The 19,695-nt window shown below is 37.0% G+C and overlaps 1 protein-coding gene across 1 annotated transcript; it reads right to left on the reverse strand.

Moving 5' to 3' along the window:
- Nucleotides 1-18,169: 18,169 nt before the first annotated feature.
- Nucleotides 18,170-19,282, reverse strand: LOC113360000 (endoplasmin homolog). The gene is made up of 3 exons (XM_026603554.1): nucleotides 19,267-19,282; nucleotides 18,662-18,888; nucleotides 18,170-18,256 (listed from the first exon to the last, which is right to left on the reverse strand). The coding sequence occupies exons 1-3, from the start codon at nucleotides 19,280-19,282 to the stop codon at nucleotides 18,170-18,172; spliced, it is 330 nt and encodes a 109-aa protein (XP_026459339.1).
- Nucleotides 19,283-19,695: the final 413 nt, after the last annotated feature.

Below are 19,695 nucleotides of genomic sequence, written 5' to 3' on the forward strand. Positions count from 1 at the left end.
ACCTCGTCTTTGGGCCACCAGTGTGTCAACCAGGAAGCATAGCATCCTTTACTACCAGCCTTATTCGCTTTCTCCATTGCAGCTGTCAAGACATGAGAAACGGCGGTCTCCTCATCTGAAAGATCCCCAGGAAGATTTCCCGTGATCGGTAGATGCATCAGAGCCGCCACGTCTTCCAAGGTAATGGTAAACTCTCCCCATCTACATATGAATGTGTGAGTGGGAATGCACCAGCGAGCAAACAGAGCCACAATACCACTTGCGTCATGATAAATGAACAACTCTCCAGAATCTTGAATAGCTCTCGTCACCTGCGCCTGGTCGAGCATAGTCCTCACATGAGGAAAACCAAACAAATGCCTCGCCCAGCCGGCAAATTTCTCCAAAGGTCGTCGAGAAAGCTTAAACTCTATGATTGATGAGGTGAAGATCCCTCGTTCAAGACAAAATCGAATCACTGTCTTAGGAGTCACCAATTTCTTCTGAGTAACAGTTCTGGGATTTATCAAAAGACGATACACTGGAGATTTCAAATGTTGCTCAGCTCCTGGAATATCTTTTTCAAAGAATGCATCATCTATGTTCGGGACATTCTTAATCCCAGGGATTTCGTCTTCGTCTCCCCCAACAGAAGTTTCATCCATGCATGTATCATCTATGGAGATACCATCATCAACGCACGTCTCTTCCCTCGAGGCGTCGTCAGCTTGGGAATTGGTCATCTTTGTTGAGTAGCTGAAAAGGTTCACACTACATTCTACTTCAGTATGCCGTCCAGATATAAATCAAGGAAATACAAGAAAAAATGGTAACTCTTAACTCTTACCTTTTATACTTACACTAACAATAGTGATAGTAATGCTAGAGTTAATACCTCAAAATTGTTCGTCTCTTCGAAAACTGCAAAACAAACGGAACTTTATTTAAATTCCGAAACTGATTTTTCATGAAATCACGGACACAATTTTCATAATATGAACATTCACACAACTGACCTATGAAGTTTATAACAATAAATATTTCATCATAAATATATTGTCTATCTTCGAAGGTTTCTCAAAACACACGCTTTGATTTTTTGAAAAAAGCAGCAATTAATGCAACTTGCATACGTAAACTCTCAAGGATTTTATTTAATGAAAAAAAACTCATGAAAATAAAATATATCATCATATTTTGCACAATATATGTCACGGCTGCATATATATATAAACTATTTTTCCTTCGTATCGTCGTTATTTGTCTTTAAAACGAAGGTTTATTTTGAAATACTGTGAAAGCTCACAATTTATACATATGATAAAGTTTTGTATTTACATGAAAGATCATAAACAAAATTTTATCATTGGACACATGTTCATAATATATATTTTCCTTCGCGTCGTCGTTATTTGTCTTTAAAACGAAGGTTTATGTCGATTTCGTGAAAATTCACTTCTTTTATGATAAAACCTTGGTACACATGAAATCTCATAAACTAAGTTTTATCACCGGACCTAGGTTCATAAAAAAAATCTCTTTTAAATCAAGGATTATTGTTATTTTTCAAAACTAACGATCGAACGAACATACGTTTTCGAAACGACGGTTTTTCATAAAAAACTCACACCAAAACGTACACAAATATATGATTTTAACATGATCACTCCATGAAATCCATGCAAACATCAGCAAACATAAAAAAAAAATCTTGCCTGGTCGGTCGGCCGGAAAATGGCCGAACTTCGGCTGATCGGACGGCGATCGGCGGCGGCTCCGGCGTCAGGAAATTTTCCTCCTCCCCTGCGAACGAGCGTGAAGATGATGAAGGGATCAAAGCACTGGTCGTGAAAAAAAAAAGAGGATTAATTTCTTTTATATCAATTTTATTTCCAAAACCTAATTTTCCAAGGATTTCCTTATTGGGACCCGGCCCGCAAATCCTAAACGACCATGATCCCATCGTCCAAACCAGCGGTTCAACACCAATTTATGTCCATCAAACGACGCTCTATCATGCCATTGAGACCTTCATTCAATTCCTGGTTTACTTGTACAATCGAAATCTGGTAACGTCTTAACTTACGACTAAGTTCAATTACTTATATTGTTTACGACCGGAAAATCACCATTCAATACTGAGTGAGTAACACGGCTTTCCTCACTAAGCAGGGGACTTAATGTAGATGGTGGATTTTCGACAAAGGGTGAAATCGTAAACCCATAATTATACGAAGCTCTGATCCAGCAATCAGACTGAGTATTGAGACATGGGTCTCTCATCGAATTCTCAACGGAGAGTACTTTCTCTCAGAGTACATCTAGATATGTAGTCTCACGACCGGACAACAACATATCTCATGAATACTGAACACTTTTAGTGATTATTTCTACATAGTATCACGAGATGGACGGCTCCTAGACAGCTTGGTCTGCTAGTATAGAGCGATAACGTCTTCAGGAACAAACAACGAGTTTATCCTGACTATATAAAGGATACGACTTACCGACAAGCTCATATCAGGATAATTAATGCTCCTAGACAGCTTGCTCTGCTAGTATAGAGCCACAAAGTTAATTATTCCTAATAAAGATTAATTCTGTCGTGACATTCACTACTGAATTCCCAGAATAATCTATTATTGCTCCTATTCCATGGTCGAATCCACGACTGGTCCCATGGAATGGCAATAATAATTGCTCCTATTCCATGGTCGAATCCACGACTGGTCCCATGGAATGGCAACAAACAATTGTTCTGATTCTATGATCGAATCCACAGCTTGATCTCATAGAATAGCAATAACTATATTATCTCATTATTCCGATTTCATGATTGAATCCACAACTGGTCTCATAAATGGTAATAGATAAATCTTAATTACTCCGTGGTCGAATCTACGATCCCATGGAATGGTAATGATCGCTTTATTATTCGTAGTCGAATCCTCAACTGATCCTATGAATTAATAGTAAACGTCTATTTATTTTATTACTCAGTTTCATGAATTATTCTCCACAGAATTTCATAAGTTAATAATAAATAATCAACAACCGGGCGTCTGAGCTACCTCTAAGTAAGCCCCTATTCAAATGGTGAAGGTGTATTCAACGACGATACACTAACAGTCACCGCACGAACGAGTATTTCAAAATACAACGAAACGATGAACCTATGCAAAATAGGGAAGAAAATAATAAATAATTAAAAATATTGACCAGGGTGCTGAGAGCATGGACACACGACCAACCGACCGTGTCGTGGTCAATCCCACGCCAGTTTTATATTTTTAATGCATTTTTATTATTTTCCATGATTTGATGAAAATTCTCTCGTTTTATCAAATCTCCTTCGTCTCGAGGAAACTCCTCGGCTTCATGGTGTTTTCATAAACCCATGAAAATAATATAAAATTAAGGAAAATAGTGTGGGGTGTGACCATTGGCCAACCGACCATGCCTTGGTCCCAGCCGGCCCCACACCTTATGGTTCCTCATATTTTATTATTATTATTATTTCCCTGATTTCATGAAAATTCCTTCAAATCATGGTATTTTCAAAATACATAAAAAATAATAATATAAAATTAGGGAAACACGTGGGACCGGGCCCCAGCCGGTCGGCCATGCCTCAGCCGGTCCCACACGCCTATGTATTTTATTATTATTATTTTTAGGATTTCCTTCATCCCATGAAACTCCTTGATTTCATGGTATTTCTCTCAAATTAGGAAAATCCCTTCAAATCATGTAAAAATACATAAAAAATAATAATATAAAATTAGGAAAACAGTGGGACCGGGCCTCAGCCGGTCCCACACGCCCATGTGTTTTATTATTATTATTTTTAGGATTTCCTTCATCCCATGAAACTCCTTGATTTCATGGTATTTCTCTCAAATTAGGAAAATCCCTTCAAATCATGGAAAAATACATTAAAAATACATAAAAAATTAGGGAAACTCGTGGGACCGGGCCCTAGCTGGCCGGCCGCGCCTCCACGGTCCCACACGCCCTTGTTTTTATTATTTTAATATTTTTTGCTTCCCTGAACTCATGAAAACTCCTTCAATTCATGGAAACTCCTTAAATTCATCAAATTTCTCAAAATTCATGAATTTTTCATAAAATCATCAAAATATTATAAGATTAAGGAAAAGGCACCATGGGACCGTGGCCACGACCGGCCGACCATGCCTTGGCCTCAGCGGTTCCACGCCTTCTCATTCCTTATTTATAATTATTTTCCATCATCTCATGGTGTTTTCCTCAGTTTCGTCGAAACCCTAATTTTGGCATATTTTCTCGAATGGATGCTCAATTGCATGCCAGAAAATATCAAAATTCTCAGGACTGAGACGTGAACGCCTTGGGGACACGAGCACGCTATCTTGACCGACCAAGATTGGCTCTTTGGCTTACAGAAGCCGGTCCCATCAATTTTCACAGTTTTGACCTAATTTGCACAATTGCACGTATTAGGTCCAAGACTCTTCCAAACACTTTGGAGTTTTATGAAGTGATCGTCATGCGGTCACGTGACTACCCAGGGTCGGTTTCATGACCCATGGTCGGTCCCTCACTCCGTCATAATTAATTTGGTTTTCTCACCTAAGGCTCAGACGAGCATTTTCGAATAAATGATTAAATCAGCATTTGATCAATCTTTCACCAACAAATCGTCAGCTCTTCAGGAGTTCTTTGTATTTGCTCACGTGAGCATATGGACACTACATGGTTGATCCACGGTCCCATGTAGTCGCTCCCTCCTTCGTCCCATGGTTGAAATTCTGACGAACCATGAATTGATCAAATTAAGGTTTCTGAATCCAAGGATCATCATTCCAGATTCCAACCTTAATAATTTTACGACGACCTCATGGTCATTAATTTTATTAATTATGATCGGTTCAACAACCAGTATTCTAATTAATATTTTTGGTATGTTGCCAATAATCCATCAGATGAGCAACACATGCTCAGACGATCAAATATTCAACAATTCATCACATGAGCAACACTTTCTCAGATGATAAATATTTGCTCAAACCAAGGAATATTGGTTCAACAATCAATATTCAATGATCCATCGAATGAGCAATACTTGCTCACTTCATCGTAAGAACTATACCTCTATCTTATGACATGTTCAACTCATGAGTTTCAGAACATCATGATCAACTCAGCAACTACATGGACTCATCGTCCCATCAAACCAAGAAGTCATCAATTGACTAACATACCACGAGACGTCAATCGTGTCACTTTGGGGGATATCACTTAGGATTTTGGTCTGGCGGTTTACGGCACGTATGTTCAAACACACGATGGAATGTGAGCAAGTCGTGTAATCAGTTGAAGGAATTCACGAGGTAGTGGGTGGAAAATCGACCAAGTCTCCAAACGTTGAGCAACTGGTTTCAAACACGATCTCCACTTCCCCACTCCTTGATTCCATCAACTGTCACACTTCATGGGATCATGGTGTTTAAAATTCCAGCAATATAAATAAGTCTCTGAATCATGATTGGATCATCAGCATCAACAGTATCATCAATCTCACATCTCATCGACAACACGAGATCATCAACTCATCAATTGAGAAATTTCAATTATTCATAGATTATCATATTCAGAATTCACACACCCACAATCTTTGATTACTATTGATTCCACACATTCCCAGCTTCCCTCCTACATATCAACCCATCCTCTTTTGTGACCGAATTTACTTTGGAACGGTCATTGTCTTGATTTAGGCCGGAGTACTAAAGATTGATCTCTCGAATCTAAAGCACCCCTTTTGCAGCGGTGCATCTGTGTGAGGTTTAACATTTCGCTCGGTTCGAGGAGTCTCCTCCGTACGGTCGTCTCCTCAATTCCTTAAAAACCAACAAATCGTTTTTCCCCATTTACACTTGCACACTCGTTGAATGAGTTGAAAACGACTTCTAGGACTCAAAGGAACCAAATCGGACGTAATATGGCTTTGCTGCATACATGGATATATTTGCACTTCCCAATATTTGCCCAAAGGGCTTTTCTTAACAAGGAATGGGACCGTAGGAATTATGGAGACATGTACACCTACATAAATAAGTCGAAGTCCCAAAAAGATGATTACCTTAAGTTGAGACGCAAGTTGGACAATTTAACGACTAAAGATGTTGTCTTTGACCCCATACAAGAAGGATTTGTCCAAAGAAAAAGGAAAGATGGTTGGGTGCGCCAAGAAAAAAAATTATTTTGGGCCTTTGTTTCACCCAAGATGATATGTAATGTACAACCCGTCGAGAGTCGCAGGACAATGCGGATACGTACAAAAAATCTCAGAGGAGCACAAGAAGTTTAAAATCAATGAGAAAAAAACCAATTCATTTGATAATGATATTGAGATTTTTCACCACCCTTTACCATCATGTGAATATTGGGAAGATAGAAGGTTCAACGGATATGCTATGGATGGTCGACCTCAAACAGCTCATGAGGCAATTCCGGGTTACATGCCGTGGTACCTCAATATTTTGCATAATCGAGTGAAACGAGTAGATGAGAGGCCCTGGATAGAGGACAAAGATAAATCTCTCAAATACCTGGTGCGCATTGTTACTCAAATACGGTTTTGTTAATTGTTTTAACATTTTTTGTTGAATGTTTGTTGTTCAAAATGGAAACAAAGAAGCCGAGTCGGGCACTTGATAACCCAAGCAAAGCTAGAAATTAAAGAAGGGGAAAATGTTAAGGCCAATGAAAAGATGGTTGATGAATTGAACAGTCTCTAAGATGTGGAATAGGGTGCAAATTTTGGGGAAGCGGTGGAGGAAGAGGAAGAGGATCCAAAGAAAAATAGGAAGAGAGTCACCACAAAAAGGAATTCTGAAGGTGCATCGAGCAACGCCCAACCTCCTAAAAGAGGACGAGGTGCACGTGGTCGTCGTAGGGATGTTCATGAATGAATGATTTCAACCTTATGTCTTTAACTATGGATAATTACGGAATCAAAACTTATGTCTTAAACTGATTGTCGAATTATGTTTGGTTATATTCCTAGTTTATGAGTGACTGAATATAGTTTCTTTTGAAAATTGTTTGTGTTTGTCTAAAACGCGATAAAAGAACCAACTGCAATATGTGTGCGCAAAAAACGAAGGATTTTGGCAGTTTTTTAGTCAGAATCAGTTTACATTTACCTATCTAAAATATGGTTCTGGCGGTTATGCAAGGGTAAACCTTCAGAATCTGTCTATGTGGTCATATCATGTAATCCGATTCCTGTGAGGAAAAGTGACAATTTCCTGTACCTTTTTTTTTCCAAGAATCTAATTACATGTGCATTTATAAAACCCGATTGTTAAGAGGCATATTTTGACAACCTTCATAATTGGTCTATGTGGCACTCCATGTAATCCGATTCTGCTAAGGAAAAATGACACCTCTTCTGTAACTTTTTTTTGCCAAGAATCGGATTAAATGTGCATTTATAAAACCCAAATATTGAGAGGCATATTTTATATGATTTTGCAAGGCAACAATCGGTCTATGTGGACATCCCTAAAATCCGATTGTGTGAATTGAATTCGAAAAAAATAGTCGTTGAGACTTCGTCTATATAAGGACAACTTCTTTGAGCCGCTCCCACATCACACACTTAGCCTAGAAAATGGAATTGGAACCGTATGGAGATTTGTGTCTTGTTAAATTTTTTGCTAATACGTTCCGTGAACGTCCGAATGAAATTTATTTAATATTTTGGAAGAGAGTTAAAGAGTTCTTTTACGGGCGTACAGGGAATCCCAATATAACCGTAAATGGAGAGACTTGGATTTTCGATTCTAATACATAAAAAGCTCAATGCGAGAGTATGTTAAAGTTAGAAATATGGTTTACCAACATCATCCACGAGCTCTTTTTAGGGAAAAAGTGAGTAATCCGATAATATTTATACTTATGTCACCGTTAAAAGTTCACATACTAACATCTAAGAATTCATTGAGTTTTAGATAGAACTTTTCAATGGGCTATGGAGAATTCATAATGGGAAAACTAAGTTCATTCACCACAAAGAATATACGGCGTTGTACCGACGTGCTCGGAGATTCATTGACGAACATTTGATGTGTCAAATTCTAGAATTCTATACTGAATCCAATATATGTAGTGAGATAATTTCCTAAACTATGTAATGAATATTTTTTTTTTGAGAGTAAGGTATAATCGGATTATGTGGACATCCATAAACACCGATTTCAACAATCGGTGTATGTAAAAAACCCCGCCTCTGAGTTTACTTCGTCAATCAAAAAAACTCAACCCAAAAACAGTTGAAAAATGCACTAACATCAACCAATTCTGGATCTGAGATTTAAAAAAAAAGTAATTTTTTTTCAAGTTTTGATGATGAATTAATGGTACTTAGTTCTAGACTTAAATTGATTAAATATTATTTAATTACCCGAAATAACATTAAATAATTAGAGACGGATTTGCCATTTAGGAAAATATTTGGATAAAGGATTATTCATTTTATTTCATAATACAGTCAAATCTCTCCGGAAGAATACTCCATATAGGAATAAACTCCATATAAGAATAAAAATTTACGGTCCCGATTTGGCCCAGTTATATTTAAGAAAAAACTCCATATTGGAATAACTCATAATTTTTTCTGGTCCCGTCTTAAGTAACCTACCCTTCATATAAGAATAATTGACATCATAATATAAATATATAACACTTGTCATACATCAAAGTTTAAGTTGAAGAGATTCTTGTAACCATATTACAAGTCCGTTTTGCTTCAAAATGGATTTTTTGATTTTTTGTGCTCAACTTAATACGAATATCTTCATACTCATTTGATCTCATTTGTCAATTTTCGATGTGATAATTGTGATGTATGTGAAAATCCTCATTTAAATAGTTTTTGTTTAACGTTTGTAAGCTCATCAATATTTTATTGTAGTGGTTATTTTAACCTAGCGTTTTTAGGGGCCATCCCAAAGGATTTAGGGGCCATCAATTTATACCCAGCCAAAGACTCTAGTTAAGGGGTACCCTATATGATATTGAAGTTACATAAATGCCCTTCTGGTAAAACTGTATAAAAACCAAATCAAAAACAATTCTACTCATTTCAACTCTTCTTCTTCCAGTTTCATATTATCTTCCGATTGTGGAAGAAAAAAAAATTTCCTCGTTCAACCGAAACATCGCCGCGAATCGTAAAATCAAAACATCGTCGATTCGATTATAAAACAACGGATAAGAGAAATGAAACCCACAGACCTAGAACCAAAAATGTTGCTCGGGGTATCGATCCAAACATTGGAATTTTAGCAAGAAATAAAGAAATTCTTGCTGCAAATGAAGAAGAACGCGAAGAACAAGTACCCGGCAATGTAGTCGGTGGTGGCGATTCCGAGACTCAAACACTTCGTCAACTTCAAATGGCCCCAATTAGGTAAGAATCTATCATTTTTGGGGTTTATTTCGCTTTAATTCGTCGAATCGAGAAAAAAAATTTCTAGGGTTTTCGGTTATTTATCCAGATTCGGACGATATGCATGCTCATTTACTTCCGAATGTAGTCGTGTTCTTCATTTTTCAAGAACATCGACAGTATTCGGGAGAAAGATTTGATGATTATCTGCCGAATATTGGTGGCCATATCTTCCTGGATACAAACTGCTAATAATCGGTAGTTTAATGAATTTTTTGGCTACCGAATATATTTAAGTAGACACAAAGTATTCAGAAGAACACTCACTACCGAATATATATATATATATATATATCGAAAAAATCTCAAAATTTCTGATATAGGAAAAATCCCATTTTGGGGCCAGTATTTATTCGGAAGACAATATAATGTTTTATACCTCCGATTGTGTAGGATAAAATTTTAGAGTTTCTGAACTCCAGTTGATGAATATTCGGTTGTAAACGTGTTTAGTTATATTCCGATTGTTTTTCATTCGGAAAAAATATGTGTCTTCTTACTTCCGAATTTGTACATTCGGGTTATAGAGGTGCACTTTTTCTTCCGATTGTGTAGGATGAAAAATTTACAGCTTCTGAACTCCAATTGATGTATATTCGGTTGCAAATATGTTTAGTTAGCTTTCGATTGTTTTGTATTCGGGAACAATATGTGTCTTCTTACGTCCGAATGTGTACATTCGGGTTATATTTTCATACTTTGTCTTCCGATTGTATAGCTTGTGAATATTGTTCCTTTCTTTGTTGTTTAGACAAATTCGAGAAGGGAGGAAGAAAGTGACAGCTAGTGCTAGGAGGGAAAGGAGTGCCAAAGATAATTCAGGTGCTCAACAAAGCGAACAAGAACAAAGCAGTCAACAAGGAGTGCAACCAACTGTTGAACAACAAGGCAGTGAACAAGGGGTGCGACCAAGTGTTGAAAAAGCCGCTCAACAAAGTGCAGGACCAAGTGTTGAAACAGTTGATCCAGTGGCAAGAGTAGAAGAATAAGGACAACCAAGTGGTACCCAAAAAGCAAAAAAAGGAAAAGATGTTGTAAGGAAGGATATTGATAAGAAAGCATCACATCTTGTCCCTCAGCACTTGAAGAAGAAGGGTATTCCAGCAGGCACAATCCTTGGACTACCAGCGGATGGAGGAAAATTGCTATTTGGATACAAAGACTCATGGGCCAGAGAAATATATGAAACCGAGGTAATAAAATTACTATTTTTTATTAATGTATTGTCTATGTGTTATATCGTAATACTTGTATTAAGGATTTTTTTATGTACTTTAATAGGATCATCAAGATGCGGTCCGTCTACTCAAACCTACCGCCGCACCAACAAAAATGCTTGCGTGGCCTTTATCCGGTGAATGTGAAAGGTTCAAGACAATTGTTGCCAACTCGGGGTTAGATAATGCCGCCGAGAATTCATTGTTGGAACATGATCGTGTGGCCATATCGGCGTTCGTGGAGAGAATGTATCCTGAGACCGATACTTTCCATATGCCGTTTGGGGAGATGACGATCACCCCGGATGATGTTGTGCAGATTCTTAACCTTCCCGACCAAGGCACAGCTGTGAAGTTTAACTACACAAAGCAGTTAAGTTGGGAACAATTTTATTCTCTAACTAACAAGTGCTTAGGTTGGGATGAAGAGACAACAACAACAGAGTTTAGGAGGCATGCCAGTTATAGAACAAGACAGATCAACATTACAACTTTGATGAATATGTTCCGAGGCACCTTGGAGAAGGAAAAGAATGGAACGTTAACTGATGAGCAAGTGAACCACGCTGCCACTGCATATCTCCTCTGTGTATTGGGATGTGTCATATTCCCCAATACTTCTGGCAACCGGATCGACGCTAACCTTATACAACTTTTGGATCCTCTCCATGAAGTCGGTGACTATTCTTGGGGCACGGCATGCCTAGCATTCTTGGTGGAAGAGTTGAGAAAGGCGTCGAGGCTAGGAACCTTCCAAGTTGCCGGGAACGTGGCTCTATTGCAGGTTTTTTCTTTAACTTTATAACTCACTCTATAGTTATTCGGTAGACAATACATATGATGCATATTCATAACTCCAAAGGACGCATATTCATAACTCCAAAGGATGCATATTCGGTAGGAATTGATCCATCTTATTTTTCGAATGTTTGTTATTCGTTGGCTAGGTACTCAGTTTTATTTCCGATTATATATAATCGGAAATATGTTTTTGATATTACTACCGAATATACAGGCAAGAAAAACTAGAGGTTACTGAACTCCAAATGACGCATATTCGGTAGGAATTGATCCATCTTATTTTCCGAATGTTTGTTATTCAGTGGCTAGGTACTTAGTTGTATTTCCGATTATATATAATCGGAAATATTTTTTTGATATTACTACTGAATATACAGGCCAGAAAAACTATAGGTTACTGAACTCCAAATGACGCGTATTCGTTAGGAAATGATCCATATCTATTTCCGAATGTTGGTTATTCGGTGGATAGGTGCTTAGTTTTATTTCCGATTATATATAATCGGAAATAATGTTTGGAAATTACTACCGAATATACACAATCTATTTACTAAAACTTGATTTCTTATATATATAGGCATGGATCTATGACCACTTCCCTATCCTGAAGTTGGCCGGAGAGAACCCGGGGTGGTGCAAAGGTACTCCTAGAGGAACAAAGTATATATTTGAAGACAACCGTTCTAGGACAAAAGAGCAGCAGTTGATTCGCATGAGGGAGATTTTGGACCAATTGAAGGCCTCGGACGTATGCTTTGATCCATACAAGGAAGATCGATCCAGTGGGCATATAAATTTTCGGTCGGACTTTTCCATTTATTTTGGACCATTGTGGCACCCCACAGGATATGTGATGTATAACCCCTCTAGGGTGATGCGACAACACGGGTATATACAACAACAACCTCTGGAGAAAATGGGGGATTACTACAAATTGGAGTTGGAGTTGTGCTCTTTTAGTGGTGATAATCTTACAATTGTTCACACAGGCCCACCTACTGTTATTGATAACTGGGATAAGAGGAATGACTTCATTATCGACACTGGTAGACGAACCAACCGAGGTGATGAAATTTCTCCAGACTATATGAGTTGGTATAACAAGGTATCACATCCTTTGGTTATCCGTGAAATCAAATCCAACACTACTGCGGCGGGTTCAAGTTATAATTGTATCATCAAAGACAAACCAGCTGGTTATGATAGACTGGTGCGTGTTCTTATATTTTTGTTCATTTTATATTATTCCTATAAATCTTAGGTAATTACCGTTTGATGTTATGTCATTACGTATAAAAAACAGGTGAATAGGTTCAAGCGTGTTTCCAAAATGTTAACTGCATGCTTGAAGAGCGGAGATCCCATGCCAGCTGAGAAGATCAAAGAGGCTAGAGATCTAGTTGATAATATGGATAACGAAGATTATGCTGCCCAGTTTGGGGAGAAAGTCACGAAGAGGCATCAACCCAAGGTGGCAGTATCAAAGACGGGTAAAAGAACTCGAGCTTCATCGAGCGCTGAAGCTGCTCCAACTGAAGCTGCTCCAACTGAAGGTGCTCAAACTGAAGGTGCTCAAACCCGTGGTCGTGCAGGACTGGGAGGTAGTCACGGTCGTAAAGTAAAGAAGAGCAGATAAATGACAATGATTTTTGTTGTACATTCGGAAATTTGTTTGGGTAACTAAGTTAGACAAGTTCAAATGAAAATGATTTGTGTGGTATATTCGGAAGTTTTGGTAACTAATTTAACGTCCGATTATTTCAAAGACAAAATTTGAAAAGTATAAGTTTTTCCAAATTCTGATTTTTGGGCCATCGTACATTCGGAACTTTATAAAAAACCTATCCTCCGAATATCACAAGTTCAAAACAAACCACGCCATGGCTCCAGGTGGTTCCAAGGGCCAATATTGAAGGTTAGACATCCCATATTCGGAAGTTTTGGTAACTAATTTAACGTCCGATTATTTCAAAGACAAAATTTGAAAAGTATAAGTTTTTCCAAATTTTGATTTTTGGGTCATCGTACATTCGGAACTTTATAAAAAACCTATCCTCCGAATATCACAAGTTCAAAACAAACCACGCCATGGCTCCAGGTGGTTCCAAGGGCCAATATTGAAGGTTAGACATCCCATATTCGGAAGTTTTGGCAACTAATTTAACGTCCGATTATTTCAAAGACAAAATTTGAAAAGTATAAGTTTTTCCAAATTCTGATTTTTGGGCCATCGTACATTCGGAACTTTATAAAAAACCTATCCTCCGAATATCACAAGTTCAAAACAAACCACGCCATGGCTCCAGGTGGTTCCAAGGGCCAATATTGAAGGTTAGACATCCCATATTCGGAAGTTTTGGTAACTAATTTAACGTCCGATTATTTCAAAGACAAAATTTGAAAAGTATAAGTTTTTCCAAATTTTGATTTTTGGGCCATCGTACATTCGGAACTTTATAAAAAACCTATCCTCCGAATATCACAAGTTCAAAACAAACCACGCCATGGCTCCAGGTGGTTCCAAGGGCCAATATTGAAGGTTAGACATCCCATATTCGGAAGTTTTGGTAACTAATTTAACGTCCGATTATTTCAAAGACAAAATTTGAAAAGTATAAGTTTTTCCAAATTCTGATTTTTGGGCCATCGTACATTCAGAACTTTATAAAAAATCTATCCTCCGAATATCACAAGTTCAAAACAAACCACGCCATGGCTCCAGGTGGTTCCAAGGGCCCATATTGAAGGTTAGACAGCCCAAATTCGGAAGTTTTGGTAACTAATTTAACTTCCGATTATTTCAAAGACAAAATTTGAAAAGTATAAGTTTTTCCAAATTCTGATTTTTGGGCCATCGTACATTCGGAACTTTATAAAAAACCTATCCTCCGAATATCACAAGTTCAAAACAAACCACGCCATGGCTCCAGGTGGTTCCAAGGGCCAATATTGAAGGTTAAACATCCCATCTTCGGAAGTTTTGGTAACTAATTTAACGTCCGATTATTTCAAAGACAAAATTTGAAAAGTATAAGTTTTTCCAAATTCTGATTTTTGGGCCATCGTACATTCGGAACTTTATAAAAAACATATCCTCCGAATATCACAAGTTCAAAACAAACCACGCCATGGCTCCAGGTGGTTCCAAGGGCCCATATTGAAGGTTAGACAGCCCAAATTCGGAAGTTTTGGTAACTAATTTAACTTCCGATTATTTCAAAGACAAAATTTAAAAGTATAAGTTTTTCCAAATTCTGATTTTTGGGCCATCGTACATTCGGAACTTTATAAAAAACCTATCCTCCGAATATCACAAGTTCAAAACAAACCACGCCATGGCTCCAGGTGGTTCCAAGGGCCAATATTGAAGGTTAGACATCCCATATTCGGAAGTTTTGGTAACTAATTTAACGTCCGATTATTTCAAAGACAAAATTTGAAAAGTATAAGTTTTTCCAAATTCTGATTTTTGGGCCATCGTACATTCGGAACTTTATAAAAAACCTATCCTCCGAATATCACAAGTTCAAAACAAACCACGTCATGGCTCCAGGTGGTTCCAAGGGCCCATATTGAAGGTTAGACATCCCATATTCAGAAGTTTTGGTAACTAATTTAACGTCCGATTATTTCAAAGACAAAATTTGAAATGTATAAGTTTTTCCAAATTCTGATTTTTGGGCCATCGTACATTCGGAACTTTACAAAAACATTATCCTCCGGATATTACAAGTTCAAAACAAACCACGCCATGGCTCCAGGTGGTTCCAAGGGCCCATATTGAAGGTTAGACAGCCCAAATTCAGAAGTTTTGGTAACTAATTTAACTTCCGATTATTTCAAAGACAAAATTTGAAAAGTATAAGTTTTTCCAAATTCTGATTTTTGGGCATCGTACATTCGGAACTTTATAAAAAACCTATCCTCCGAATATCACAAGTTCAAAACAAACCACGCCATGGCTCCAGGTGGTTCCAAGGGCCAATATTGAAGGTTAGACATCCCATATTCGGAAGTTTTGGTAACTAATTTAACGTCCGATTATTTCAAAGACAAAATTTGAAAAGTATAAGTTTTTCCAAATTCTGATTTTTGGGCCATCGTACATTCAGAACTTTATAAAAAACCTATCCTCCGAATATCACAAGTTCAAAAAAAACCACGCCATGGCTCCAAGTGGTTCCAAGGGCCAATATTGAAGGTTAGACATCCCATATTCGGAAGTTTTGGTAACTAATTTAACGTCCGATTATTTCAAAGACAAAATTTGAAAAGTATAAGTTTTTCCAAATTCTGATTTTTGGGTCATCGTACCTCGTATAATCGGAAGAATGGGAACGATTTTGGCTTCCGATTGCATTCGGAGGGTAACAATGTTATCATATCCTCCGAATATATAAGGGTAATTTCGCCATTACGAATTACGCGAGATAAGGGATGGCTACATTTTCCCTTTGGATGACCTTTTTTGTTTTATTGTTGGCCCCTAAATCCTTTTGAGTGGCCCCTAAAAACGCCAGGTATTTTAAGTAGTCAATTCTATGTATGGGTCTTGTTCATTTGCTTGAAGTTGAGGCTTTTGAAACATCATCCCCAGTCCCCACCACCCATTTTAGATCTGAAACATTCACTAAAAGGTAGGGAAAGTAGAGATATGTGAGAGAGAAAGATAATTATTATCCTGTAAGAGAAGATGTATATATGAAAGAGAAAAAAAGTTGACCGTTTTTTCAAAAAAGATTGTAAAACATGAAGTTCGTGTTGGGAGCTAAGGCCATCCTCCTGGTCCCTTCCAGTGTCCTTCCGTGATCTAACATTAGCATTGTTTTGGACTTCTATTCGGATCATTATCCACATGGATCTCCTTAGGGAAAATTAGGCTAAGGCCCAACCCATGGATAACCCATAATATGAGGCCCTTAATTAAAACAAATTTAAATCTAGGCCCCGAGTTATTAAAGGACATCCATACCCTTTTATATATTGTCAAGCCCATAATTAAATAAAATTTAAAATTTAATCCCAAAATTATTAAATGTAGGCCCAAAATTATTAAAATACAGTGTGAATGTGTAAACAGAAGTTACACATGCATATGGCAAGTGTATCCAGAAGTTACACATCCTTATGCCATGTGTAATGCAAAGTTACACATCAAGAAAATAGACATCAAAAAGAACGCATACAAAAAATAAATGTAATACTTTAATATTCATTTATTAATTTCTTAGCATGTGTAACTAGAAGTTACACACGCATCTGTCTAGTTTAATTGAGAGTTACATATGCATCTATCTAGTGTAATTGAGAGTTAACATGCGTCTGATTTGTGCTTTTATGAAGTTTAAATCTTTGCCTTTCCTTCTTGTCTTCCTCCCTCCAAAATGCTTGCATATCTGCAACGAAATAAACATCCATGTATTAGGTTGGATGAACAAAAAGCAAAAAAAGAAAAAAAAATATTAGAACGAATTGTAAGGCAAAATTATAGAACAAAGATCACAGAAAATACACATGATAACCTATCTTAGCATGTGTAACTGGGAGTTACACATGCATCCGTCATGTGTAATCATCAGTTACACATCCATATCGATGTGTATGCAGAAGTTACACATCCTCATGAGATCGGTTTCTTCACAACACAATAAAGAAACTTGAAAGCAAGTGAATGTATCTTGAGTCAGAACCTCATTCTGCATCCAGGTATGAGTAACAAGCTATAATATACGCAGAAAATGACAGAATAGGGTCAATGCATAAACAAATCATTATGTTGTCCATACACTACTTTCACTATGGACTTGTTATGGACTTAATCTGGTTAACATATCTCCACTAGTTAGTCCTACATTTACTTAAACAAACCATTTCCACTACTTACCTATAGACAGAGATATATAGGGGCATCTGGATTTGCTCGCAGTAGCATTAACTTATCACCTCGATCATCATTGACAACAAGCCGCTCATTTTTATTGTTTCAGGAACAATTGCTCTAAATTCTCAATCACTAACTGAACCTGAATCATTCAAAGCACAAGTAACTACTTAGGTTTAATCATACACAATACTACTACTTGTGAAAGACCTACTATTTTGGTAACCAATTGTGTAAATACTATATGGAAGTAAAATATATGTAACCTGAAGTTACACATTCAATCGGCATGTGTAACTAGAAATTACACATCAAATTAGCTTGTGTAACTAGAAGTTACACATCTAATTAGCATGTGTATCTATAAGTTTCACATACTTTTGCATACCAATAAATACAAAAGGAAAATCAAACACAATCAGCTAAAATTCCCAATAAAAATTTAATAGATGTATTATGTTACAAATAAGTCTCACAAGGTAGTAAATTCAGTGATTGTTAGAACAATCAATCTTAATTAATTAAACTACCGAATTGCACGCCATAATACTTTTAGTACTGGAATCAAGTAATCTAAAGAACACTGTCAGCTGTATTTTAATCTGATTTATTGACATAGCGCATACTACTGAGAAATGATGACAGAGTTAATCCATAAGTACAGGTCTAGCTAAGGGTTCAGTGCAGGCTGGAAGCCAAATAAACACTATGAATACTGAAAAGAAAAAAAAATGTAAATTATTATGTATAACGTACCATATCCAGAGTGAAAACCCCTCAATATGGCTTTTGTCATTCTCCGTGCATGATATGGAGAGTGAATGTGGTTTGGTTTGCAGCTGATGAATCCATCTTTAACCAACTTCCTAATGTGTTTCCCTGCACAAGACAACACAAAACCAATAAACTCAACAAAAAATAAGCATAACGTAGATAGAAACCAGTAGATCCGCATAGCATGTGCAACTAGCAGTTACACATTCGGTTAGCATGTGTAACTATAAGATACACATTCAATTAGCATGTGTAACTTGCAGATACACATGCATCTGAATTGTGTAACTATGAGTTACACATGCATCATACTTATATATGTCAACATAAAATCAACAAATTCATACGATACATTAAGTGGTAAAGTAACTGAGTCCATAAGACCCTACATAATATACCAAAAAAAGTAATGTTCAGCTATTATCCATGTAGCAAAGCTTGCAATTTATTCTATGCGGCTATGCCTCGTTTATAATAATGAACCTATATATCTTGGGGAAAAATGGTTACCATCAAAAAGTTCAGGTACTTGGGCAGAAGATCATCGAATCCATCTGAGATGAAGACACGTCTGACGTATAACTTCAAGTTGGACTTGTTAGCATTGTAGTAACTCCCATACAGATCATGAGGAGCCTTTGGAGGAACAAAAAGAACAGCCTTGAACTCAACATCACCTTCATCACTAACTTGACTTGTTCCAATCAGACCAAACACCAAAAATCCAGCCAAATGAGCTATAATTCATGTCTCATGCTTAGGTATATGAACAAGCAAAGTATGAAATTTTTCTTCTGAGCCAGCTGACTCAAATCCAGAAATGAAAACAAACAAAGAATCCTGCCAAATGAGCTAATCAGTATTAAGAACAAGTAAGGTATGATCTCCTGAGAACAACAATTATTCCTTCTGATACAAGAAGGAACACATGATTTGACGTGTAAATAAGACACAACCCAAGCTCAGCAAGACCACAGACAAAGCAAAAAAACTAAGCATTTTTAAGGTTTAACGTCAAACTCTATATAAGAAGTTGCGTAGAGGAAGATAGAGATGAAGTATTGTACTGTCACTACGAGTTACACATGCATATTAGATGTGTAACGGCTAGTTACACATGCTAATATGCATGTGTAACTAATGTTTACATATGCCATATGCATATGTAACTACTGATTACACATGCATTTTGTACTCAAACAAGAAAACACCCCAATAAAAAACTAAAATGCCCTCCTCATTTAATAAACTGAAACAATGAAATCATTAAGATGGACCATATTTTCAGTTCCAAAGAGAACAACATACTTTTTTTTTAATCTGATTCACTACATGTCTAATAGCCATTTTAAATTTTGCGTAATGTGACTGTCTGACTGAGAGGAGGTAAACATTTACTTACTATCCAATGCGCACTCTTTCAGTTACACATATCAGTTTCCTAAACCAAAAAGATCTGTCAGACTATAATTAGTAGTAATATCTTACAAAACATGAACAAATCGAGAGGCTACTCTAAGATATGAATGTATTAAGTTCATATA

Source organism: Papaver somniferum, chromosome 3 (assembly GCF_003573695.1).
Source record: "Papaver somniferum cultivar HN1 chromosome 3, ASM357369v1, whole genome shotgun sequence".
NCBI lineage: Eukaryota > Viridiplantae > Streptophyta > Magnoliopsida > Ranunculales > Papaveraceae > Papaver > Papaver somniferum.

Coding starts and splice junctions, on each gene's coding strand:
- LOC113360000 (XM_026603554.1), bottom strand. Junction 18,257..18,661: donor AGTACCTGAACTTTTTGATG/GTAACCATTTTT, acceptor TGTCTTGTGCAG/GGAAACACATTAGGAAGTTG.